Here is a 27,624-nt window from a genome sequence, read left to right as displayed (position 1 = left end):
TTTTTGGAGGCATAATCTATGTACGTATTAAACAGAAAAACAAAAGTTATAATAGATGGCAGGGTCGATAGTTTTCACATTTCGGTAATTTTTCAGATTAACACTCGCACGATTACCTAACCTTAACCCTAACCCTAAACCCTAACCCTAAACCCTAACCCTAAACCCTAACCCTAAACCCTAACCCTAACCTTAAACCCTAACCCTAAAACCATAACCCTGACCCTAAAACCGTAACCGTAACCCTAATACTAACCCTAACCCTAACCCTAAACCCTAACCCTAAACCCTAACCCTAACCTTAAACCCTAACCCTAAAACCATAACCCTGACCCTAAAACCGTAACCGTAACCCTAATACTAACCCTAACCCTAACCCTAAAACCCTAACCCTAACCCTAACCCTAACCCTAAAACCCTAACCCTGACCCTAAAACCCCAACCCTAACACCCTAGTGAAAACCGTGCGGGTGTTAATCTGAAAAATTACCCACATTTCTAATGAGGTTCACTGATTTACAATGTGTTGTCTTGTCTACATAAGCTCCGTAGTTTGTATATTTACAAAACATTGACGAACATGAGTTATATTGTAGTGAATGCTTGTGTGCACGTGCGCACGTATGCGTTTGAGAGAGCGAGAGAGAAGAGGGAGAGGAAGAGAGTGAGAGAGGGGGGAGAAAGGAATAGAGAACGGGAGCAATGAAGACAGAGAAAGAGAGGAAGGGAGAATGGAAGACAGTTATAAAATAGCATTGCGTGCGCGTGTTTATATAAGAAACACACAAACTAAATCTTATATCTATAATGTTGATGTGTGTATGTGTTTATGTGTATGTTGTTGTCACAGATCACGTATGTGTGGTTGTGTGTGTTTTTACGTTTCTATGTTATGAAAAATATGTTAGAGGTAGAGGGATAGAAGAAAGCTATTAAAAGGGAGAGAGAAAGAAGAACGAAGTAAGAGTGAAAAGGTAGATAGAACGAAAGAATAGTCTCAAAGCAAGTTAATCTATGACTTTGTATGTATCATCTCTCTCTCTCTCTCTCTCTCTCTCTCTCTCTCTCTCTCTCCCTCTTTTACTCTTACTCTCCATATTTTATGTTGAACGCGGGATCGATGTGTAAGAACGCCGGTACAGGTAGAAGGGAAGAAATATAAAGTTGCTAGAAACAACAGCCAAATCTCCCTTAAATCACACGAAGTAAACGGAATTTTCAAAAATCTAATTACTGCACTGGAAAGTTCACATCGAGAAAATTCCATTGATGTAAAAAATTTTATGAAAAAGTGGAAAATGTGGATTTCTATAAACTTTTAAAAAGGCTTCACACAGACACACATCTTCAGCTTTATATATTAAGATATATTTATAAAGGGCAGATTCCGGGACAAGTGAATAAAATATGAGTAACAGTAGAGGTACAGGTGTCAATCCATTATGGCCGTTTCTAACGACTGCTTCAGTTGATTAATGAAAACATATCATTGTAAAGAAACCATTTTTGTCAGATGAATTCATGAACTTCAAAATAAAGGACATCTAAAATGATTTAACATAGTTTAAAATCCACGGAGCAAAAACATTTACAGTGATTCTGCTACTATTTCAGTTGACAGAATGGATTTACTAGAATAGAGTATATTTGATCAGAACGGAGAAAATTAGAGGTTAGTAGAGATTTTAGGAGGGGAAAGAATAATTGACTCCAGTGACCCAATTATCTTTACTTCTAACAAGAGAGGATGGTGCATCCCCATTAGTCTCGGTTTATCTATTAAGGAGTTGTTTAATGTCTACTGGTCAGAAAATGATTTGTGATCAGGTCAACCTATTAAATTATCAAGGACGTTTGTGATGGAACCAATACACAAGCTTTATCTCCAGAAGTCGAAAAGGTAGAGGGTAGTGATAAGGAAGTGAAGGATAGGGATAAGGAGAAAAAGAAAGCTGACCCAACTGTTACTAATTATCTTAATATTAATAGAGGAAGAGTTTGATGGATAATGGAATAAGGGTTATGGGGATAAAGCTCTAAATCATGACTGGAATCATTGCATGAGAATGAAAAGAACCTACTACAACTTAGCAGAGTTGATAATATAGCGATAAGAAAAATTAAAAATTATAGGTAAATAATTAAAAGGTACTTCAAATTATAACAAAAAGAGATGCATTAAGATATAAAAGTAATAAGAAAATTAAAATTTGGGTAAAATTGAAGATATATGAATATTTATAAAAGAGATAACAATAAAATAAAAAAGTTATTTGAACGAATATATATGTATATATTTGTGTGTGTCTATGTTTGTCCCCCCACCCCACCATCGCTTGACAACCGATGTTGGTGTGTTTACGCCCCCGTAACTTAGCGGTTCGGCAAAAGGAAACTGATAGAATAAGCACTAGGCTTACAAAGACTAAGTCCTGGGGTCGATTTGTTCGACTAAAGGCGGTGCTCCAGCATGGCCGCAGTCAAATGACTGTATATCTATAGATATACACACTTATGTGAATATACCTGCGTTATGGATATACATATCTGTGTTGTATATATTTAAATGTACATTTAAATATAGATGTGGGTCTACATATATATTTATATATAATTGTGTGTGTATATAACCTAAACTACCTGCTACCGTACAACTTTACAAAGGACTGTACCTAGTCAGGTAATCACCAGGAGTGCCTTTGGATATAATTATCCCTTAGAGGTTTTAAACTCCTCTAACTGATACCTATATATATATATATATATATATATATATATATATATATATATATATATATATATAAAGGTTACGAAGGATAATGGAGTCAACCAAACCCTAGAGATACAGGTAATACCGAGTAAGTGCTGTATACCGACTAGTTTTGCCCCTGATGTGGTTGCAAAATGAGTGGGGAATATAACATGGGTCGTGTATTAGCGTGTGTATATATAAAAAAATAATGTAATAATCCATTCTTCTATTATTACCGTCTCTGATGAAGGGATACATTGAATTTTCCCTGAAACAGCTGTAAGACTTTCTACATAAGATATAAATTTACTTATAACCACTGGTCACTTTATCTCATTCTTTATATATATATATATATATATATATATATATATGCAGGGCAGGGAATCGTCAATTAGTAATAAAATTAATAATTAACAATTTTGCCGGGTAGCTCAGTATGAAAAAACCTTCTTCGGTAAAAAACATTTATAATCATAAATATATAGGGAGTGACAGTAACCTGCTTCTCCAACATACTGAGAATTCAGAAATAGCAGTCAAAGAACTACTGATTTCAAAACTACAAATTATTACTCCAGATTGATAGCGATATTTTTGATACACACAGAACAAAAAACAGTAGAGAAGAGTAAAAAAACACTTGCCTTTAGTTAATTTAGTACAATTGTTTCACAGTTAAGAGTAAATACTCTATTCTGATCTTCAGCTAAATATTCTAATAAATTTGTTAATGTCTAAATAACTCACGTTAATTTTGACCATGTGAACATCAATACCACGTGAGGAAGACGTTAAGAAATTTATCGGCCAGTAAGTTCAAAATCCCTCGCCCTAATGAATTTCAATTCAGTGTGTATCAGAAATAGTCCCGCACAGGAAAGAGACTCGTACGAATTCCTGTGGTTTAACTATCCACCTTAGAGTTATTATTAAAATATAGATATGCAGGGCAGGGAATCGTCAATTAGTAATAAAATTAATAATTAACAATTTTGCCGGGTAGCTCAGTATGAAAAAACCTTCTTCGGTAAAAAACATTTATAATCATAAATATATAGGGAGTGACAGTAACCTGCTTCTCCAACATACTGAGAATTCAGAAATAGCAGTCAAAGAACTACTGATTTCAAAACTACAAATTATTACTCCAGATTGATAGCGATATTTTTGGTACACACAGAACAAAAAACAGTAGAGAAGAGTAAAAAAACACTTGCCTTTAGTTAATTTAGTACAATTGTTTCACAGTTAAGAGTAAATACTCTATTCTGATCTTCAGCTAAATATTCTAATAAATTTGTTAATGTCTAAATAACTCACGTTAATTTTGACCATGTGAACATCAATACCACGTGAGGAAGACGTTAAGAAATTTATCGGCCAGTAAGTTCAAAATCCCTCGCCCTAATGAATTTCAATTCAGTGTGTATCAGAAATAGTCCCGCACAGGAAAGAGACTCGTACGAATTCCTATGGTTTAACTATCCACCTTAGAGTTATTATTAAAATATATATATAAGGGTGCATAAGGTATTTGAGGACATACCTTTTTAGGGTCATTGCTGCATTTTTTTCTAACTCTGTATAATTTTTGTTTTAGAAAATAATAATGGCACACCCTCAGCTTCCTCAAGGAATGAAGAGGCATGTGTTATTGTGGTTATAAAGGCTGAGCATAGCGATTTAGAAATATCTCAATTTATAAAAGTTACCAGATCTTTCGCTTACAATGTTTGTAAGGAGCTAATGACTGAAGATGGGAACGTATCACCAGTATCAAAGCATAAAAAGCCTTCTAAACGCTCTGAAACCATCAGAACACCTGAATTTATCCAGAAAGTTCAACAGACCATTGTTTACAATCCCAGAAAGTTCATGAGGTCAATTGCAAAAGATCTTCATGTGTCAGAAGGAACAGTCAGAAATGTTGTCCACGAAGACATCAGATATAATTCTTACATGATGAGGAAAGATCAATTTGCCAGAAGAAGCAAAAGAAAATCACTACATCAGATATAAAAGGCCTTTAAACAAACTGAAAAATCCAGCAGATTTGATTTGGTTTTTTCCCAAACGAGAAAAACTTCGACCAAGATCAAAAAGTTAACGGAAGAAATGACAGATGATTATGTGCAGACCCTTCTGAAGTTCTAACTGTTATGCATACAAAATTTCCTGCAACTGTCTTGGTTTTAGGGGTTGACAGCAATGAAGGATATGCGACGCCTCCTTACCTCTTTCCACAAGGTCTTAGTGTTAACTCTGCTGCCTACATTGAGGTCCTGGAAATAATTGTTAAGCCTTGGATAGACAGTGTATGCAATGGAAGGCCATATTTTTCAGCAAGACTCTGCACTATCACATTTCTATGCATAACAGTTAGAACTTCAGAAGGGTCTGCACATATGGATGGTTGAAAATTTTCATGATCACATAACCCCCAACATTTGGCTTCCTAATTTCCCAGTTCTCAATCCTTGGGACTATTACATGTGGAGCGTTGTTGAGAGAGAGGTCAATCAACATGCCCATTTCACCAAAGATTTTTTGAAAGCTGCCATAGTCAGAGTAATGTCCAAAATGAACCAGGACCACTTGATTCGAGCATGTAAATGATTTAGATCTCGTCCAGAAGCAGTTGTTGAAGCTGAAGGTGGTTTTATTGAATAACATTATAGAAAAGACAGTTCTATATTTAAGAGATGAGGAATTATGTACATTATTTAAATTATTTACATTTCACGGATATTTGTCCTCATCTTGTTTGTTGTTAACACAACGTTTCGGCTGATATCCCCTCCAGCTTTCATCAGGTGTCTTGGGGAAATTTCGAACTTGGGTTCTCATTTCTAAGGTATTTTTTGATGTTATTATTATTATTATTATTATTATTATTATTATTATTATTATTATTATTATTATTCCCTTTGCACAGCTTCTGACGCTGGAGATGCACTAGAGTATCAGCTGTTAACTACCAGTGAACTAAGGTAACACCTCTTATTTTTCGAGCACCTTCCGGAGTATTCGAGCGGTTCCAAGCAGTGCTGTTTTCTGCAAGTGCTCCACCCTTATTGCAGCCCCTATTTGTTCCACGTACTTCTCGAGATTTTTACTCACTGCTCCCAGGGCTCCGACAATTATTGGTACTACTGCTACCTTTTTCATCGACCACAACTGCTTTCCTTCCCAAGCCAACCTGTCATATCTCTCGACTTTTCTTTCTTCCTTATCGCATACCTTGTTATCAGCTGGGCATGCTATATCTATGATTCAGCATAGTTTGTTTTCTTTTTCAATTAAGACTATGTCCGGCTTCCTATTCTCAATTCCATGGTCGCACAGAATCATAAAATCCCATAGGATCTTTGCATTATCATTTTCGACAATGCATTCAGGTTTGTGGTCGTACCAATTTTTTAATTTGTCAAGTCCATACTTGTTGCAGAGTGCCCAATGGCCAAGCCTGGCTATATTGCTGTGGCGTCTCTTATATTCCTTCTGAGCTAATGGCGTACATTGGCTGGTAATATGCCATAGGGTTTCACCGTTGTGTCCACAGATTCTGCACTTATCACTTTCTGCTGTGTTGTCTATTCTGTATTTTATGTAGTTTGTTCTTAGTGCTTGCTCTTGGGCAGCACAGATTAGAACCTTCGTTTCCGCAGCCATCTTTTTTCTCTGTCTTATCTTCATCATCCCTATGAAATTGACCATGCATTCTTTTCTTTACCCGCCTATTTTCAATTTCATTCGTTTTCAATTTCTTGTATAGTGCTTTATCTTTGCAATCTTTCATCCTACACATCCTACTTGTAATAATAGCGGTTCTGTGACATTTTTTTTACATACCATGCTATGTTGTTTTCTTCTGCTCTAATGCTGTGTTCGCATCCAATAAGTCTTCTTCCCCATCTTTTTCTTGGTACATACAGTCTGTCTGTGTTACGTTTTGGGTGGAGTGATCCATATCTATTTAGCAAATTCCTTGTCTTTCTGTCTAAGCTGTTTAGTTCGTCTGCTGTCCATGCGATTACCCCTGCTCCATATCTAAGGAGTGAAACCACCCAGGTGTTGATATCTTCGATCTTATTCCGTCCATTTAATTTCGATTTAAGGATTAGTCTCAGTTTGCGCAAATACTCCACCTTAAATGTTTCTGTCATTTCTTTCTCCATCAATTTATCCATTTTCCAAATCCTTAAGTACTTATAGCCCATCTCTTCTAGCTGCTTCATAACTTCCCCCGACGGTATCGTTACACTCCATAATCTAACAATGTGGGATCATATCGTACGCCTTACGATAATCAATCCATGACATGGCTAAGTTACCTTTCCTCCTCTTGCAGTTTCTAAGTACAGTTTTGTCTATTAGGAGTTGATCCCTGGTAACTCTGCACTTACTTTTGCAACCCTTATGCTCATGTGGCAGGAATCCATTTTCCCCAGATGTTCGTACATTGACTCTACGAATATTCCAGTTAATAACTTCCACATAAGTGGCAAACAGGATATCGGCCTATAATTGTCTACCGTATTGCCTTTTTCGATGTTTTTCAGACACAACACTGTCCTACCCAATGTCAATCACTCTGGTGTTACTTGGTTGGCATTTAACAAGGTGTTGAGTTGCGCAGCTATTCGTGCATGACATACACTAAATCTTTTGATCCAGTCGCCTTGATCCCCATTTGCTCCCGAGGCTTTCCAATTGCTAATTTTTTTTGCTAATTTCTTTCATTTCCCTAACTGAAATGTTTTGGTCAGTTCTTGCAACCATTCAGCATCCTTCTTGTGCTCCTTATCTTTGCTCTAGGTGTCACTCCAATACCTTTGACTTTCAATGTTATCTGGTATCAAATTTTCATCTGTACACTCTCCATTTATTTCATTATAGAATCTCTTCTGATTTACTCTGAATAACCTATTCTGGTGGTAACCCTTTATTCTTTGGCCGTATCTTATCATCTTTACCTTCTTCTTCTTCTTCTTCTTCTTCTTCTTCTTCTTCTTCTTCTTCTTCTTCTTCTTCTAGACAGGGTAGACCGACTGTGAACAGTCTATTGGTTTCATCCCCTCTTTTATTCATAATTGGAGTGGATAGTATGTTTTGGGAGTAGTTGTTGCTTAATAGATTGTTACTGAGCTTGTTCATTTTTCGTGGTGGGTATCTTAGGAATGAGGACCCTTAGGAATGAGAACTCAGGTTCGAAATTTCCCCAAGAAACCTGATGAAGGCTGGAGGGTATATTAGCCGAAACGTTGTGTTAACAACAAACAAGATGAGGACAAATATCCATCAAATGTAAATAATGTAAATAATGATTACAGAAAAGGTTCATTTATATCCTGATAGCATTTTTTGATAAATAAAGTTATTATCTATTATTATATATGTTTTTTTTTATAGACATAAATCTGTCCTCAAATAACTTACGCACCCTGTATATGTATGTATATAGATACAGAAAATTGATATAGGTGTGTGTGTGTGTGTGTGTGTGTGTGTGTGTGTGTGTGTGTGTGTGTGTGTGTGTGTGTGTGTGTGCGTGTGTGTGTATACAGGAGTGGCTGTGTGGTAAGTAGCTTGCTTACCAACCACATGGTTCTGGGTTCAGTCCCACTGCGTGGAACCTTGGGCAAGTGTCTTCTAGTATAGCCTCGGGCCGACCAAAGCCTTGTGAGTGGCTTTGGTAGACGGAAACTGAAAGAAGCCCGTCGTATATATGTATATATGTATATATATATGTATGTGTGCTTGTGTTTGTCCCCCCACCATCGCTTGACAACCGATGCTGGTGTGTTTATGTCCCCGTAACTTAGCGGTTCGGCAAAAAGAGACCGATAGAATAAGTACTAAGCTTACAAAGAATAAGTCCTGGGGTCGATTTTCTTGACTAAAGGCGGTGCTCCAGCATGGCCGCAGTCAAATGCCTGAAACAAGTAAAAAGAGTAAAAGAGCATATATATATATATATATATATATATATATATATAAATTTAGTAAATGAAGTAAAACTCATATGTTAAATGAATTCTTTTATTTCCAACATATGTTTTGAAGATTAAAAATTATACCTTCCATAGGAATAGGTGATGTTGATAAGGATGTAATCTTCTCTTCCGGGAAATACATAGGAACCTCCAACGGCTTTTTCAAATAAGTTACGTAGCAATCTTCTCTAACTACAGTTATCATATTTGGTTAAAATGTCTTACCGTTAAGCTGGTTCCTATGTATTTCCCTGAAGAGAAGATTACATCCTTATCAACATCACCTATTCCTATGGAAGGTATAATTTGTAATCTTAGAAACATGTTGGAAATAAAAGAATTCATTTAACATATGCGTTTTACTCCATTTACTAGATTTATATATTTACTCAAGTACCCAAAATAACAAAGAGCTTCTACCTCATAAACAGGAGTTACACCACAGTCATTTTGTGATCTTTGCTACCCTGGTATGTATTAACCAATTTATTTTGTCCGAGTTAATTATTAACTTACAGAAAATAAATACATATAATAATAATAATAATAATGATAATAATATATATATATATATATATATTAAAAACTTAAGGAATAATAAGTATTCCATGTTATCAGGACATTTATTATTTTACACTTTACTACTGCAATGTAGACAGTATCATTTATAAAATTACAAATTTGGGATTTTACCAATAGGACCGCAACCCCTATTTCAGGACAACCTTGTTGTCTAGAATACACATAAAAAGTTATATCTTATATAATAATAAAATAATATAAGCATTTTAAAACCTACCCTAAAGTACAATAAAATTATTTAAAACTTATTTAAGAAAAATATTTGAACAAATATATATACCTTACCTGTTATTAGTTTGTGGGGAAATAAGATATTTTTAATCATTGCTACACGTGTTTCTGCGCTGGTGGTGTCCAGGCTATATCTAATACATAAGTCAACCAGTGCGTCCTCAGGCTATTTATCTTATTGTTGTCATAATTATTAACGGATCAAAGCTAAAACTACATATTCTAATACATATTAAATAGAAAAATAAGAATATAAATAAAGATACAATAAAAAAATATATTACTTATAAATATATTTTTCAAAATTTTAAATTAAATTTAAAAATTAACAAACTAATAAAGATTAATAAAATTAAACACCTAAAAATACAATACCGATATATATATATATATATATATATATATATATATATATATATATATATATATATATATATAAAAGATAATAAGAGTGAAAAAATTACAGAAGGCTTGTGTTACTTGGTTAAAGTATATATTTAAATTATGTCAGAAAAATGTTAGAAAAATGTTAGAAATTCTTTTCAAATTTCTCTACTTCATTGTAACGTGTTCGCTCCAGTCTGAAAAGAACCCTTTTCAGACTGAAGCGAACACGTTACAATGAAGTAGAGAAATTTGAAAAGACAACACGAAACCGGTTATTTCTCAAAATACAATGTTTATATACCAAAAAGATTTTATAACATTTTTCTGACATAATTTAAATATATACTTTAACCATGTAACACAAGCCTTCTGTAGTTTTTTCACTCTTATTATCTTATATATATATATATATATATATATATATATATATATATATATATATATATATATATATATATCAATTTATATAAATGAGGATAAGATCGATATTTAAATACCGATTTTATCAGGTGGCCAGCATGGGAATAAAAAACCCATCACAGGTAATAATTATTTAAAATTATACTATAGGGTATCCAAGAGATACCACCACGCTGGAAATAGCAGTCAAAACTTGACTCTAATGTGATTTTAGAGTCAAGTTTTGACTACTATTTCCATCGTGGTGGTATCTCTTAGATACCCTGTATTATATATATATATATATATATATATATATATATATATATACACATACATGCATGCATTTTACCCCAGTGTCACTTTGATGGCATGCACTGCTCTCTCATGCATACATACAGAAAATGGATATAGGTATGTATGTATATATGTATATATGCGTGTGTATATATATATATATATATATATATATATATATATATATATATATGACTAGGGTGTTAGAACACCTACATTGCTAGAAATAAGAGCTAAAAAGCTCTAATGCTGTAGTTAAAGCACATCATTGTATACATATGTAATCGCCCTAAAACACCGGTCAAGAAATTCCCAATACTGATCGGTCAGTTTCAGCTAATTCCTTAGCCTCATCAGACGGGACAGCTCGATTCGGCTGATTCCGGACTTAATTCTTTGTCAGTACATATGTATTCACCATATAAATCTATGGAAGATTCTTTAGTTTTTCTCCATCATCTCTGGTTATCGAGATGCACACAGCCGATCGGGTGCAGGGGTTGAAGACTACAAATTCTTATATTATATTATTGTTGTTTATGGATAAAAAGAATAGCTTCATATAAGTAGAATATGTTTAATTATAAGTAAAGTATACCCATAGAATCATATCACAATGAAACAAGCATAGAAAGTTATCAATGATACCTTGTTCATTTACGGAGACGTCTCACGAAAACGGCATTTAAAAGACTTCTTGTCTCGCCCAGTGCTCATCTTTAGATTTACAATCTCAGAGACAGATAAAGCAGAGATACGTGGTGTATTTACTCTGCTGATGCAAGAGATCCACACAAATTAGCTACTGGCTATTATCCACAGATTAATTATTGGTGATTGTGGTAAGACCATTCATCTTAGCTAAGTGACCAAGTGAGATCGATACATATTTATTGCTATCGTGTAAAAACACAAATTTCAAGTTCTACTCAATACTATCTATGAATAACCGCCATTCACGCGGTACATATTTTGAGATACCCACTTCCAAAACCAAGCCTTGAACATCGTTGCAAAAAAAAAAAAAATCAGTCCATTTCTCTATTGCAATACTACATCCTTTTGCTTAAGTGCATTATCTCAAAAACAAGAGCTGAAGGTCATATTTTGATTCGGTGGCGTGAATATACATAGGATCAGATCTAAGGTATCAAAAGAATTTTTTTTTTTAAATTTTGTCTCCAGTGATAATCAGTATCTTTCAAAGATACTAGTTATAGTCATAAAATTGTGGATATCCGAGTCGAGATGTTCGGCTGTAGAAAAAGCAGTGGAAACTATCATTCCATTGAATTTTTTCTATTACATTTTTTTTTTACACTAAGTAATCAGTCCTGAATACAACACCATTTCAGAACTAAAGCTTAATAGTGTAAAGCTACAGGCTAATATATGCGATTTGCTTGTGTCGAGAATTGAATGAAAGACCTAACGTTTTGAGTAGAGCCTTTCATAATAGCATGAAACATAATACTAAACAGGTAACGTAGGTGTTCTTGCATCAATGTACAAAATCAATGTAGTTTTTAATAAAATTTTCCTTATGAATAGAAATCTGTTCCCTTCTTATATAGCTGACTGATGTCACCTCTAACATAATGCCTCATTTTTTGTTCACCCAAATATAATGAGACATTGAATATATGCAAAATGTAATCATTATCTATTCTCAGTTGTGAATTAATAATAGGCCCTTCTAATTTAATTATGCGAACCCTGTTTTATATATGATAGAGAAAAGCCGACAGTTTGGTAGGAGAGACTAAGTGCTGACCGAAACTATCCCAGTACGTAACTATTTGGCATTTGTTACTCATGAGGCTAAAATGGCTAGATAACTTCAGAGAAATTTTAATGTTGATGTTTGAAGTCAAAATAGTAAAATTAATTAGAGTCTCTACCTCAATTAATGGAAATAAGGAAAACATACGGAACAGAAAACAAACCGCATTTTTCAGATGATAGCTGATGTTGAAATACAATGGTCTGAACTTACACAAATGAATTGTAATTTGTTGATTTCAAATTGTATGTATCCGTGTCGATTCTTCACTAGCCTCATTTAAAGCAATGTTATTTCATTTATTTATTTATTTTTTATTATTTTTTTTTGCAGAGTTCTCTTAAACAAATTGTCGTGTCGATGCTTCATTCGTCGTTACGTACTTTTCTGCGTTCTGCCTTGCGGTTTATTGTTGTTGATGTATAACTTCCGATGGCCAAGCACTCCGAAGGTGCAGTCGAATTTTACGGCAGTCGGACTTCTAGTAAGCACCAAATTTTGCCACATTCCAGATATAGACCCGTTTGAATCATCAGTGAAAACGTACTTTAGTGTTAGCTTCTGGAAACCGTGTGCCGAACCTCATTCTCTTACTCATCAAGATGGTTCAATCTTAAGACTAAACCATTCGTTAATAAAGTACAAGCACAGAGGAAACTTCAATATTTGTAAAGTCTTTCCTATTCGTAGATTGGATAAAGATGACCACTCGTTTGAATATCTTCCTGCATTTACACACTTTAATAATGACATAAAGATAAAAGACGAATTTATTAAAGTTCAATGTTATGGGCTAAAAAATGACGTGATCTATACAAATTTTCATGCTTTTATTCATAAAAAAAACATCAAGCCCAAAGAAAATGTTCTGACCACAAGAATTGAAACAATGTTAACAAATATTAACAAAAATTATAGAAAAACAACTGTCTCCAGTTTAAAAACTACTATGAAGGCAACAGCGACCACTTCGTTTGTAAAGAACCCCATTAATATTCTTCTAGTTGGTATTGATTCCATGTCACGCTTAAACTTTTTGCGACAAATGCAAATGACACATCGTTATATATTAAAATTGGGTGCCATTGGTATGCTCGGCTACAATAAAGTTGCGGATAATACATTTGTGAACTTGGTTCCTTTACTTACTGGTAAGTATCTAGAAGAGCTTCCATGGAACGAAACGCTGAGTGGATTACCATTAGATAAATACAATTTCCTGTGGAAGCGATATAAGAATCATGGATTTACTACTTTGTTTGCAGAGGACGACCCTCCTATAGGGACGTTTAATTATTTAAAATTTGGTTTCAAACAACAACCTACGGACCATTATTATAGACCATTTGCTCTCGCAATGGAGGAAGAGAAATCAATCTGGACGAAAGACTGCGTTCGAGATCGAACAGAAACAGCTATAATTCTCCAATATATTTATGACTTTGCGAGAGTCTACAAGGACATCCCATATTTTAGTTTATCTTTTATTGGGCGTCTCACTCATGACGACATCAACAAAGCTGGTCGCTGTGACGCTGAATATTATAAGTTTTTCAAAACGTTAAATGATGAACAACTTCTTAATAACACCCTTGTTGTATTTTTTTCTGATCACGGCATCCGATTCGGATCATTTCGCAAAACATACGTAGGTCGACTCGAAGAAAGATTACCTTTCATGTTTATCATTCCACCTCCTTTCTTCAAACATCGCTACCCAAACCTTTTGAATAACATAAAAATTAATTCTCACCGTCTCACAACACCATTTGACATTCATGAAACGTTGATAGATGCCCTCCATATAGAGAAAGCCAATTTGAAATATTCTACAGTGCAAAGATATTCTCCCGAAAAAATGAAAAGCATTAGTTTGTTCTCTAGAGTTCCGGAAGAAAGGTCTTGTAAAAGTGCAACTATTTTACCTCATTGGTGTGCCTGTCATCAGACTACAGCAGTGAGTACTAGTGATGATACAGTTATTGATATTGCTGAGCAATTAGTAAAGATAATTAACAATTTAACATTAGAATATAGAAACGTATGCTCGAAAGTTCGGTTGAGTGAAATATTAGAAGCTTCAATGATCAAAGCCAACGCCGAGATGATGCGTTTTGAATATAGTCATCATGATGTTATTGACAGATATGTGGCCTACGGTGATTTAGCAGAACAAAGTTATATAGATTATCAGATAACTATTTCCACATTGCCGGGTAAAGGGCTGTTTGATGCGACTGTCCGTTATCAAATCAAAGATAAATCATGTACACTTGTTGGTGGCATTAGTCGGACCAATAAATACGGCAGCCATGGAAACTGTATTGCGATACCTAAATTACGACCTTTTTGTTATTGTCTCAAAAGCAATTAATCTAAAGTGAAGAAAGAAGTATACAAACGCAGAATCCAACAGTAACAGCGTAAAAAGAATATATTTTACTCTCGTATATAGTGACGCTTAATTAGAAAAACAAAGATACTGCAACAATATATTTATTACAAATTAATAAGAATACCTTCATATAAAAACTTAGATTTTAAAACATTTTAAAATATTTTAAAATATTTTAAAAGAAATCGACGCTAAGACATAAAACACAACTACAGTTATAAAATGACTCCAGTGTACTAAAGAAACTAATCCAAATATGCAAACCAAACAGCAAATTACTTTGATAATGTACCTAATGCAATCTTAACATAGACATTCATTAAATGGTCTGTGGGTTGGAATGCATCATAAAGCTGTAAAATAATAATGCATCATGGCTGTAAAATAATAATGCATCATGGCTGTAAAATAATTTAAAACTTAAAATTCAAAGATAAATAGTTATTCAACTTGATACCACTGACCAATCAAGGAAAATGAGGCAAAAAGGCCAAAATAACACCTAAGATCAATTGAATACCCTTTTTTTAAGCGAGAATAAGTGTTCTCTTTGAAAAAAACGGAAGGAAATTTTGATTTGCTCATGGTTATGTTCCTCGGCACCAAAATTTGTGAAGTAATTGGTCTATTCTTACATAGTAAGTTTAAGGTAACAATGTGATCCGTTTAAAGTTGATGGACTATGATTAAGAATAGCACGATCAGATGTACAGTCAAAGAAGTTTTTGAAACATTCAATAAATTCAGATATTGGAAAGTAATACTTAATTTTGCTCAAAATCACTCAAATTCTTCTGGAAACTGAATATTGCTTCATCATTTATAACCCTCATTAATAAATAAAACAAGACAAAAGGAATATATGCATTACATTGAGTTTCATTTATCATCAAAGGGAAATGGGTAGCTCTCCTTCCATTTTAAGAAAACACTTCCTGATACATCAAATTTCCTTTGTTCAGCCAAAGCATTTTTAAGTATGAGTTTCAAGTCTAAACGTAATGCATTTTCACAATACATACAGTTATTCAATTATAAATCTAATTCTAGGTTTCTATAACCAAATACCTGAATACACGGATTAATACTTTGTATACTGAGTTGATGTTGCCCAAGTAAATACCTTGTTCTAATTTACAGAACACATAATAGAACATTCAAAAATCATTTGACTAAACACAAAGACATTAGGAAACCAATACGGCGCTCTTGAAATTACATTGCACATTAAATAAAGAGAAATTAAAACTATAACCTCGGTAATAATCTGGGTGCAGCTGAGAAATTGATCAACATATTACATTCTCTATCTCAGAAAAAGAAAAGAGAAACTTCACATATTTCAAAACACTCAAATAAAAACTTAAAGAATAATTTGAATCCGCTGTTACGTTTTTAACAATATTTTTCCTTGGTTTTTAAGGAAACATTACACACACACACACACACACATCCATCTCTCTCTCTCTCTCTCTCTCTCTCTCTCTCTATTTCTCTCTCTGGATCTAAGTGCAGGAAGCTTGTAAGCTTCGAGCCATGGTAGGTATTAGAAAAGAACGTTCAGGAATAATTTGTCGCAACCTTTTCCTCTATGGAAACTCATAAGCTGAAAAAATCTTTTTCTATAGCCCACGGTTAGCAACTCGAGTCGCGATGAATGCGAAATAAAGATCTAAATTGAAGGAGTGGATCAAGTAAAGTTCAGGTTACCTGTGTCTTCTAGCTAGCGGATCCTCTGATAATAATAACTCAACGAGGAGTACTCAGCTAGCTACTCATCAAGCCGAAGATACTTTAATTATAGGAAGATTATATTGTCGTTAAGGAATCCCAAGTTAACTCGCCAAAGATATGATTTAAAATGAGTAGCGAAGCCAAAAGATCAGAGTAAAGAAAGTCAAAATAGAAAAAAGATAAAACAAATAGTCGAAGAAATAAGAATGTCTGCAAGAAAATAAAGGAAGAGGTCAACAATTTGAGAGTGGGGAATTTGTCTAAATTTGTTAAGAGAAAAAAAATGAGAAGGGAGGGAAGAGGTGGTATAGGGTAGATGGATACTGACTTTAAGGGAAGTGTTTTAGTGAATATTAAGGTGGAGCCACTTTACTGTGTTTGCAATAATCGGTACTTGGGTGCGCTCATGCGTAAACATTTACACACGAAAGAGTTTAGAAGAGATGAAATGGTTAAGGATAAGAAAGAAGAAAAGGGAGAGGTTAAAATTTCGGAGTGTGAGTTGATTTGGGTAGTTAAGAAAGGAGAGGAGAAGATAGGTTTCAAAGGATGCATTCTAAGGGGGAACATAGTAGTTACAGTTAAAGTTGGTCGCTTACTACCTCATATACATCATATTCGCGTACCTGCGCGCGCATGCGCATACCCACTGTGTGCCCAAAGTATCAGCATATGTATACACGCGCGCGTATGCGCATGCATATTTCTATAGGCAAAAAGGAAGGTATAAAGAGATCACAAAATTAAGAAAATATATAAAGATAGCTTAAAAAAGTATGTCATAAATATATAGAAGAAATGCAAAAAGGAAGTCCTAAAGGGATCACAAGGTTAAGAAAACATGTAAAGACAGCTTAAACAAGTATCTGTTAAAGAAGTTCAAGTGGGTGAATGTGATAGGATTAACGAGGGGATTATCGGGGAAAGTATTATTATCTGTACCTTAAGAAAGTGTTACATAATTTCTGTCGACAATTAAGAATAAGGTGGCTTCGCGCATTAAATCAGTTGCTGCATTGCATAATAGAAAAACTTCTGTTACGAAGAGACTGCATTTGTTATAATGGATATACGGTTTGGTATAGGTTACAATAAAGCATTTTAAACTGTGTACAATTGAGATATTTTTTACGTTATGAATGACCCTAGATAAAGAGGTTTTATTAGTTTTTACTTGGAATCTAAAGCTAGAATAATGGTTAGTAATTCTTACTTTGAAGTTGACGCTGCACGAACCGATACATACATACTTGGAATCTTCCGTGGAGACTATATATACACTATATTTTTCGTGAGGCATTTATTTTCCAATGGACAGGATGTGGGGCGTCTACAGCTACATAGACTTCCAGAGGGTGCTAAGGTGGAGTTTATGGGGTTATGATTACTGGGTGTTATATTTAGTATTGACCTCGGCGTTAGGATTGGTATTGGCTGTGATGGTGAAGGAGCCATTCGGGAGGTGTAACTTATAGTAGTTCTCCATATTATTCCTATTATTCTCTCCTTCAGTAGTCGGTTTAACCGGATCATTTGGTTGGTTAAGTGAATTAGGCGTGGGGGGAGGGGTGTTAGAATTGGGGCTGGTTGGGTGGGGGGCCGGCGTTGTTAAGAAGGTTTAATGATGACATTGTTGAGGGACTGGAGGTTATAGGGTGTTGTATTTGTACCATAAAGGTTGTTGGTTGCATAATTTCTTATTGCCTCCGGATTATACCGGCATAGAAGGTAGTGGTGGAGTTGGTAAATTTAATAGATTGAGGGTTAAAGATTTTCCTAAGCGTATTGGATCAAGGGAAATGTTTTTCAAGTAGAGTAAAAAGAAAATCTTAGATAGTCGGGTCTGAACATTGAGGGCGGAGTGGAGTGAAACCAGACAACGTCGCGTGTCCTGATCCGTTTATTCCGTTTATTCCGTTTATTCCGGTATCCCGAACCCCAGGTGGGAAGAGTGTATATAGGATTTGCTACTAAGTTTAAATTCTGGAGATGAGGGAAGGGTGGAATACGGGGTATGTCTCGGGTTTTTACCTAAGGGTTTATCTGCGGTTCATGGGATGGTGTAAGAGCTCGCTCCATGTAGGGGGTATCCAACCGAAATTTTATATCCAGTGCGGTGTAAGACGCTGTTGTAATATTCTGCGTATTGCTCGAATATTTCCCTATTAGCGGATAGGATGTGATTCTATAGGACACAGTATCTATGATATATTTTAGGACATAAGGTGATGATTAAAAGAAAAGTTATCTTAATTTAGTCTTCCCCAGGTCTATGGTGTATGTAGAAGGCGTCGGTTTGTAAATCCAGAATGACATCTAGGAAATTTGCGGTTTTAAAGCTGTAAGAGAAAGATACGCTAAGGCTCACGTTTTAACAGAAGAACCTACCTTTCTTACGTAGCTGTTCGATTTTCCGGTTACTAAAGTTGGGGACCGCAAAACAGAGTGTCGTTCTTATATAGACCACTGGAAATATTAAGGAATTGGTCTCGGAGGCAGTGGAGCAGGTAGCATCCTACAAGGTCAGTAATTTGGGTCGAGTCGCTCACCGCCATTGGGATGTCAAGGTAGTTGGGAGTGTCCTTGCTGGCCCAAAGTTTACCGTTGAATTTTATAACAGTTCGACGGGCTGTCAGGATAATACCAATATCGTTTCTAGTTAGGTCATAATATTTTAGTGCGAATATGAGGGCTTTGTTAAGTAGGATAAGAGATACATTGGAATAATATTGGTCTATATCTACTTGAATGAATCTATATTTACTTTTGTGGGTTAAGGACTTAAACCATTGGCTAACTTCAGTGGTGTTAGTCCAGAGGTTTCATATAATCTTGGTACGAAGGTGGGGTAGAAATTTATCAAAGATAACTTTGCTAATCCTACCTACATCAGAACTGGAGGAGCATATAAGGTGAATGGAAGGGTTCGCAACAAAATTTTCTTTATGGTCCCTTAAGTATATATGGGGTGGGTGAGGTTTGTATATATATGTATTACATGGAAAATGTGAGCAAGAGAAATAATATTCTTAAGCTTAAGTACAGGACAAGTTATTACACCTGGTAAAGTACAGAACAAGAAAAGTTTTACTTAAGATACAATTTTTACTAAGGATAAAATTTCAATTAAAATGTTTAGATTTAGAAAATATTAGCTTTTATTTTAATAAAAGCTAAATCTTTTATTACAAGTTATTCTATTTGTTATTACTTGTTACTTCTATTGAAGATAAAACATAACTCAAAAAATTTTTTACACTTAAAAAAAATTCATTTTTTATTAGTAATCAATAATTAGAAATTTGAAAATAGGCTATAAAAACAATAGTAGTGCATAATTAGTACAATAAATAATAATACAAAAGTCAGTTATATATTACAGTAAAAATCTATCTATAAATTCACAGTAAAATTTGCTTGAGTTATTGCCTAAGTTATTGGCAAGTCTTCACTGTTTTGGTCTTGACCCAATGCCTACTTTTTACATAATGAATTTGCCTACCATATATACTTCTGGCTCTCATTTTTTAAAGTATTCTAGTGTGTCAATATTTTAACAAAATGATGGCACCTTTTTTAATTATAATGTTATTTTGTAAATTAAAATCAAATAATTTTTGACATTCAAATTTTAACCTTAGATGCAATATTTTAAGTAAAACTTTTCTTGTTCTGTACTTTACCAGATGTAATAACTTGTTCTGAACATTTCCAAGTGCAATAACTTGTCCAGTACTTTTCCTGGTTTATAATGTTGAGTATTATTTCTCTTGTTCGAATTTTCCATGTAATCCATGTTTTTCCAGTCTATGCTATTATGCTAATTAATAATGTGTCAATTAATAAATTAAGATTTTACCTTATTGAAAAGTGAATTATAAATTTAAAGCGTGTGTTGTGTGTGTATGTGTGTGTGAGAGAGAGAGAGAGAGAGGAGAGAGAGGTGTTGTCAGGGAGAGAGAAAGAGAGAGACAGAGAGAGAAAGAGAAGGTGTATCTTGCTCTGTGTGAGAGAGAGAGAAAGGGAGAGAGTGATAGCATAATTTTTTAATTTATTTAGTTTTTCTCGCATCTTCTTTTTAGTGAGTGTGTGAATGATTGACTGAGAGAGAGAGAGAGAGAGAGAGAGAGAGAGAGGTGTTGCCATGTATTTGTAAAATGGGTAGGGTTAGTCACACATGCACACAAATACATACGCACACCCATTATCTGTCTTATACACGTACATGCATAAATACATATGCATACATGTTTTTTATATGTGTGCGTGTGAGTCAGTCACTGAGTGAAAGTGTGTGTTCTCATGTATAAGTAGCTAAGTAAAATTTACGCTAACACTCTCTCTCTCTCTCTGTCACACACACACACACACGCACACACACACACACACACTCACACACACACACACACACACACACACACTCACACACACACACACACACACACACTCACACACACACACATAGAGCAACTCACCTCTCTCTCTCTCCTTCTCTCTCTCTCTCTCAGTTAATCACTCACACATTCACTGAAAAAGATGCGAGAAAAATAAATAAAAAATGTACGGTGTCTCTGTCTGTCTCACATACACACACAACGCACACTTTCTGTCTCTTTCCCATCAACACATACGCACATCCATGTCCATTTCTTTTTTCTTTCACTTTATGCTGACTTTAAACATAATGTACATATCCACTCATACGCCTTCGAGTTAAAACGAAAAATTACCAAAATTTCTAAATGATGTTTTAATTATTTTCATTTTTATGATAAAATTGGATTAATACAGATGACGTAATTAAACTAATTGAAAATTATCGGTGTCGTTGACAGTTTTTTTCCGTACCTCAATGATGCCGGTAACACATATTAAAAGTCCCTTATAGAACTATATTCCTAAAAAAAGTATAGAACTATATTATCACCCTCAAATTTGAAAAACAAACACTCATAACTTTTTTCTTTTAAAACATCGTTGCATGAGATTGATGCCTTAAAATTCCTCGAATTGAGCTCCATTATTTAAGCATAATTAAAATATAGTTTGTTTTTAAAATAAAAAAAAAGTTAATTATACTCGAATCCAGGATATTTCAGGATATTTTACCTCACAAATTTTTTGTTACATGGGATCAAAACTATGAAATTCTTCATCCATCTTTTTATCATTGAAGCTAAGATAAATATATTTTGCTTTTAAAATAAAAAAATGTACATGTAAACTTGATTGGAGGCGTTACTTACTCTCCTATAACGTTGCTACAAATTTTGATGTAAACTTTTTTTCTGCCGGACCAAATCTCAACGTTTTTATGCCAAAATGTAGCCAGGGACCAGTCCTCTTCAAAAATGTTAATAGTTTTCAATTTGGTTAAGAACTGAATTAGCGACAAAACTTTGAAGATACTGCGTGTGAGTACCGTAGTTGAATGATATATAAATAATCATTTTAAATTTGGATATACACCTGGTAGTATACTGTTTAAAGCACGTTCACTGTGTTCGGCTACCTGGTTTCATCAGTAGTAGGGGTATGAGTTCCACTGGAATTTCTTTGTGTCCGTCAAGTCTATATGTATGAAAGAAAGAGAAAATAGAATTCACGAGATTCTTTATTAATGACTACGATCGTTTCTAACTCATGCTCTCTCCTATATGTCATCAGTTATAGGCATATAACGAGATGCATTCTAATCAAAATAAGCGAAACGGAGATTAAAGAGTGAGGTGCTTTTGACAAGTCACCTGACGAGGCACATCTGCACCGAATGACACACCCGCAAGGGACCGATGTACGATGTATCGAAACGATCGTAGTGATTGATAAATAATCTTGTGAATTCCATTTTTTTTCTTTCATATGTTATATATATACGTACATACATATATATTCTTTTATTCTTTTATTTGTCTCAGTCATTTGATTGCAGCCATGCTGAAGCACCGCCTTTAGTCGAAAAAATCAACCCCTTCTGTAATCCTAGTACTTATTTTATCGGTCTCCCTTGCCGAACCGCTAAGTTATGCGAACGTAAACACTCCAACATTGATTGTCAAGCGATGATGGAGGGGCAAACACAGACACACAAACATATGAATATATATATATATATACTTTATTTAAAAGCAGCAGAAATATAACAAAAAACTGTTACTCTGAGTATCACGTTCCCGTTCATCGGTCCGAGGTTATCGTAGAAGATACCTGCCCAAGATGCCACGCAGTGGGACTGCATATGTTTCATAGCGGGCGAAAACTCGAAAATGGTGAATACCCAAGCAAGGTATACACCTCGCGCTTGGATAGGTTACTCTTCAGACCAAGGATATCTTGATTAAAGGAAAGTTCACAATGTCGCAAGGAGGTACATGTTAACACATGGAAGATTCAATCAGAATGTGTAGAGAGCACAGGAGGAGTGGAGAATATAAATGTAGAGGTTCCGCTCGCTATGAAACATATCTAGGCCGGATTTTATCTAATTCATACCCTTGTATACATATTCGCATACCCTGGTTGCTTACTGTGAAATATAAAGAGAACTTTTTTCCTATTTATCGTATTTCGATAAGAAAAAAATCTACAACCCTCCGTCTCAATAAGGGACTATTGTAGCTGAGAGTTGTTTTTTTTTATATGAACAACAGATTTCTATGAAGCAAATTTTCTTCCAAGGGAAGTTATCCCTCTCACCTCGATCAGCAGCACGAACGTATCCGGATTTCAGGGTTATTTCCCTTCGTCGGCGTTCGACAGCTGATGACCTTGGTGAGAGAGACAAAAACCTGGCAAATTTATATCTTCTTTTCCAGTGAAATTCTTCACTGGTATTGAAAAGGTGAAAACAAGCAATGTTAATTCTCTAAATGAAGTATTAACAGTAACTGCACGATAAAGTGTAGTATATTGCCACTTAAGTGTGGCTGACCCCTAGGGGTGGATGTTACTGTTGCTTTTAGCCCCAGGAGGACATCTCCTCCAGCTGGCTTATCGACACACGACTGTGTCCTGTTTGCCAAGGGAAGTTATCCCTCTCACCCTGAAATCCGGATACGTTCGTGCTGCTGATCGAGGTGAGAGGGATAACTTCCCTTGGCAAACAGGACACAGTCGTGTGTCGATAAGCCAGCTGGAGGAGATGTCCTCCTGGGGCTAAAAGCAACAGTAACATCCACCCCTAGGGGTCAGCCACACTTAAGTGGCAATATACTACACTTTATCGTGCAGTTACTGTTAATACTTCATTTAGAGAATTAACATTGCTTGTTTTCACCTTTTCAATATCAGTGAAGAATTTCACTGGAAAAGAAGATATAAATTTGCCAGGTTTTTGTCTCTCTCACCAAGGTCATCAGCTGTCGAACGCCGACGAAGGGAAATAACCCTGAAATCCGGATACGTTCGTGCTGCTGATCGAGGTGAGAGGGATAACTTCCCTTGGCAAACAGGACACAGTCGTGTGTCGATAAGCCAGCTGGAGGAGATGTCCTCCTGGGGCTAAAAGCAACAGTAACATCCACCCCTAGGGGTCAGCCACACTTAAGTGGCAATATACTACACTATATATATATATATATATATATATATATATATATATACGCGCGTGTGTGTGTGTGTGTGTGTGTGTGTGTACGTGTGTGTGTGTACATATGAGGCGCGTGGCTTAGTGGTTAGAGTGTCAGCACCATGATCGTAAGATTGTGGTTTCGATTCCTGGACCGGGCGACGCGTTGTGTTCTTGAGCAAAACACTTCATTTCACGTTGCTCCAGTCCACTCAGCTGGCAAAAATGCGATAGACTGGCGTCTCGTCCAGGCTGGGTACGCATACGCCATTGAAACCGAGAAACCGGGCCCATGAGCCTGGCTAGGCTTTAAAAGGGCGCATTTATTTTATTATATATATATACACATATACGTATATATACGTACATACATATATATATCTATATCTATATCTATATATATATATATATATATATATATATATATATATATATATATATATATATATATATATATATAATTACATATGTATATATATGTATGTACGTATATATACGTATATGTGTGTATATATATATATAAAGATGTATAAGGAGAAAAAGTTTGCCCTGACTTGTTCGCCTTTGTTCAAATGGGATTTACTTTGGTTCGTTTAGGAAAAGTTGTTATGTAATATAGGAGAAGAGGAAAATATGCTATACATATACATTTCTATTAAGAAATTTTAAACAGGATCATTGGAAAGATTTGAATTAAAAAGTCTATGTTAATCTATATGTGTGTCATAGTTTTCTGGATATGTGTACATAAATAGATGCATGCAAATGTATGCTGTTACATATATCCAGATAAAAGCATAAGAATGATGTTTTTTTTCTATAGTTGCATGCATCTACAAAAAATTCAGAAATGCGAAAATATATGCATATCCTAACATACATGTACATATGTCTATCTATCTATCTCTCTATCTCTCTATCTATCTATCTGTCTGTCTGTCTGTCTGTCTGTCTGTCTGTTTGCCTGTCTGTCTGCCTGCCTGCCTGTCTGTCTGTCCGTCCGTCCGTCCGTCCGTCTGTCTGTCTCTGTCTAAAGGTATGTATATATATGTGTATGTAAATGTATTTATAAATATGTGTGCATGTATGTATACACACACACACAAATATGTATACATATACAAATAAAGTAACACACATGCATTTACATATGTATGTATATATAATATATATATATATGTACACATACATACCGATAAATAAATATCTACACATTATATCCATGCGACATTTCCCCCTCTCAATCCTTTCTGTCATAGACAACGATTTAGCTTACACCGGGTCTCGTTTCGGGTACGCGGTATTGGTAAGTCGCAAAAATAACGAAACATTGATGTCTATCGCTCCTGAATGCGACAAGATGCGAGTTATCTCGCTTGTCTATGATTTCCAGGTATTTTAACACCAGGCATGGTTTAGTTCGTCGTGATATGTGGTTTGTGCCTGAAGAATATGTTTAAGTATTTCTCAACATATGAAACTAACTATTAATAGCACTTAAAGACATGTATTGTGCTCTTTAAATAAATAATACTTATCTCTCATGGTGGTGAGTTGGCAGAAACGTTAGCACGCCGGGCGAAATGCTTAGCGGTATTTCGTCTGCCGCTACGTTCTGAGTTCAAATTCCGCCGAGGTCGACTTTGCCTTTCATCCCTTCGGGGTCGATTAAATAAGTACCAGTTATGCACTGGGGTTGATGTAATTGACTTAATCCCTTTGTCTGTCCTTGTTTGTCCCCTCTATGTTTAGCCCCCTGTGGGCAATAAACAGTACTTTATATATGTGTGTGTGTGTGTCGTGTGTATGTGTGTATGAGATCTATTGGTGTCAAGAATACCCAAAGGTGTCAGGTAATATTGAGTAAGCGCTATGGACAGACTATAATTAAGCTCCAGGTTCGATGATGATACGAATGAGGAGTCCAACGTAGGTCGTATATTAGCATGCAAATACATACAAATCAACAGAATGAGGTAAAAAATCCAAGGCTGTGAAAGTTTTCAGAACATTTATAAAGAAAAGGTCTTACCGCTGTTTCTAGGTTATTTTATATATCCCTTCATCAGAGACGGTGCGAGAAAATGTTTGAGTAATAGTTATTATAGAGAAGATATGAAATACAGAGTGAAGTGGGGGAATGAAAACAGACGTGAGATACGTAAGGATATTGTATCTGCAGTTCCATTATTTAAGCAGAATGGTGTATATAAACTTATACATACATACATACATACGTACATATATATATATATATATATATATATATATATATATATATATATATATATATATATATATAGGCACAGGAGTGGGTGACTGTGTGGTAAGTAGCTTGCTTAATTCGGCGCATGCGTCGTTAGTTGGTCTGTTGCTTCCAGAGAAAGAAGACACGAGCTTTGGCTCCGTGAATAGGAAAAAAAGAACAAAAAGAAAGTCGTCAAGGTAAGTCATTTATTGTCCTTCGAGCTGGGTAAATTTCTGCCTAGCTCTGGGGCAATTTCGTCTACTCTTGGCGACTTTGAATTGCTGCTCGCTTTAGCGAGCAAAAATATTGTGTTCCTCGTCCGTCGTTATTGGTGGGCGTGTTCAAGTCGCCATAACGGCGGACTGAGAATTTTTTTGAAAACTTCTTTTGAGTAAAATTGTGTGTGGCGTTTTTTCACCAAATAACTTGTACATTCTGGTGGGTGTATTTCGCCAGAAAAAGTTATACCCTGTGGATTTTACCCTGTGGAGTTTACCTAACTGGAGTACAATAGAGAAGAACCCTGACTGTTGGATTTACCTGGTTGGAGTATTATACAGAGCCAAGGATTCCCTGTCTGTTCAATTTGTGTGCATTGTTTTCTTTTTATTTTTCCCTTCTCCCATTTTTTCTTTCTTTCTAAATTTCGGTTCCTTCTTTTTCTCATTATTTTAATTTCATTTTTTTTCCTTCTCTTTTATCTTGTTTTCCTTCCATTTTTATTCGATCTTAATTTTTGGCGGACTGTTTTTGTGAACTGTTTTTGAACTGTTTTTGTTTTTTGGACATGGCAGAAAAGGAACTTAAAAGAAGAATCCCCGTCTTGGAGTGAGAAATTATCCCACCCAAGCAGTAGTTAAAAGATATGGAGGAGAGGGCAGTAGTGGTTAGAACTTACTCTAAAGTTCTTGATACCGTCACCGTCTTCCCAAAACTAAGTATAGAAAAAGAACTAAAGACTATTTGTCCTCTGTGAAATACATATCCGGCGGTGTCAAACATGCAACGGTGTGATTGCTGTTTGACACCCCAGACGAGGCTCGCCCTTTTGCGAGCCAGCCCTTAGAGGGCAACGAAATTCTGTTCTTCCCGTCGTACTGCGTGAGGAAATTAATAAGAGCCTGGGTATGTGGGTTACCCCCAGGCACAGAGACGGGTTGAATTGAAGATACCATCCGACGAGGCCTGGAGGATAGCGGGTCCAGGCTCTTAAATGTAAGGGTATCGTCGGCGGTCGATTGGATAGGGTC

The 27,624-nt window shown here is 35.2% G+C and overlaps 2 protein-coding genes across 13 annotated transcripts in view; both read left to right on the top strand.

The window, feature by feature from the left end:
- LOC106879983 (uncharacterized) overlaps window positions 1-16,205 on the top strand; it is a 44,204-nt gene extending 27,999 nt beyond the window's left edge. For 3 of the 11 annotated variants that reach the window (XM_089338862.1, XM_052975384.2, XM_014929751.3), the window contains one exon: window positions 12,764-16,205. In XM_089338862.1, coding sequence (XP_089194988.1) covers window positions 12,764-14,804 — 2,041 coding nt within the window. In that variant the 3' untranslated portion in view covers window positions 14,805-16,205. Of the gene's footprint in view, window positions 1-5,690; window positions 5,902-9,126; window positions 9,222-12,763 lie in introns of all 11 variants that reach the window. The other 8 variants (XM_089338867.1, XM_089338864.1, XM_089338868.1 and 5 more) reach the window with 5 other exon arrangements.
- The window catches only part of LOC106879984 (dehydrogenase/reductase SDR family member 6), a 167,604-nt gene that overhangs the window by 27,999 nt on the left and 111,981 nt on the right, over window positions 1-27,624 (top strand). The window lies entirely within an intron of this gene.

The sequence above is a fragment of the Octopus bimaculoides genome, chromosome 21 (assembly GCF_046866305.1).
Source record: "Octopus bimaculoides isolate indiv1 chromosome 21, ASM4686630v1, whole genome shotgun sequence".
NCBI lineage: Eukaryota > Metazoa > Mollusca > Cephalopoda > Octopoda > Octopodidae > Octopus > Octopus bimaculoides.
The sequence above is the reverse complement of the archived record's forward strand: the minus strand, read 5'-3'. Positions and strand labels throughout refer to the sequence as shown.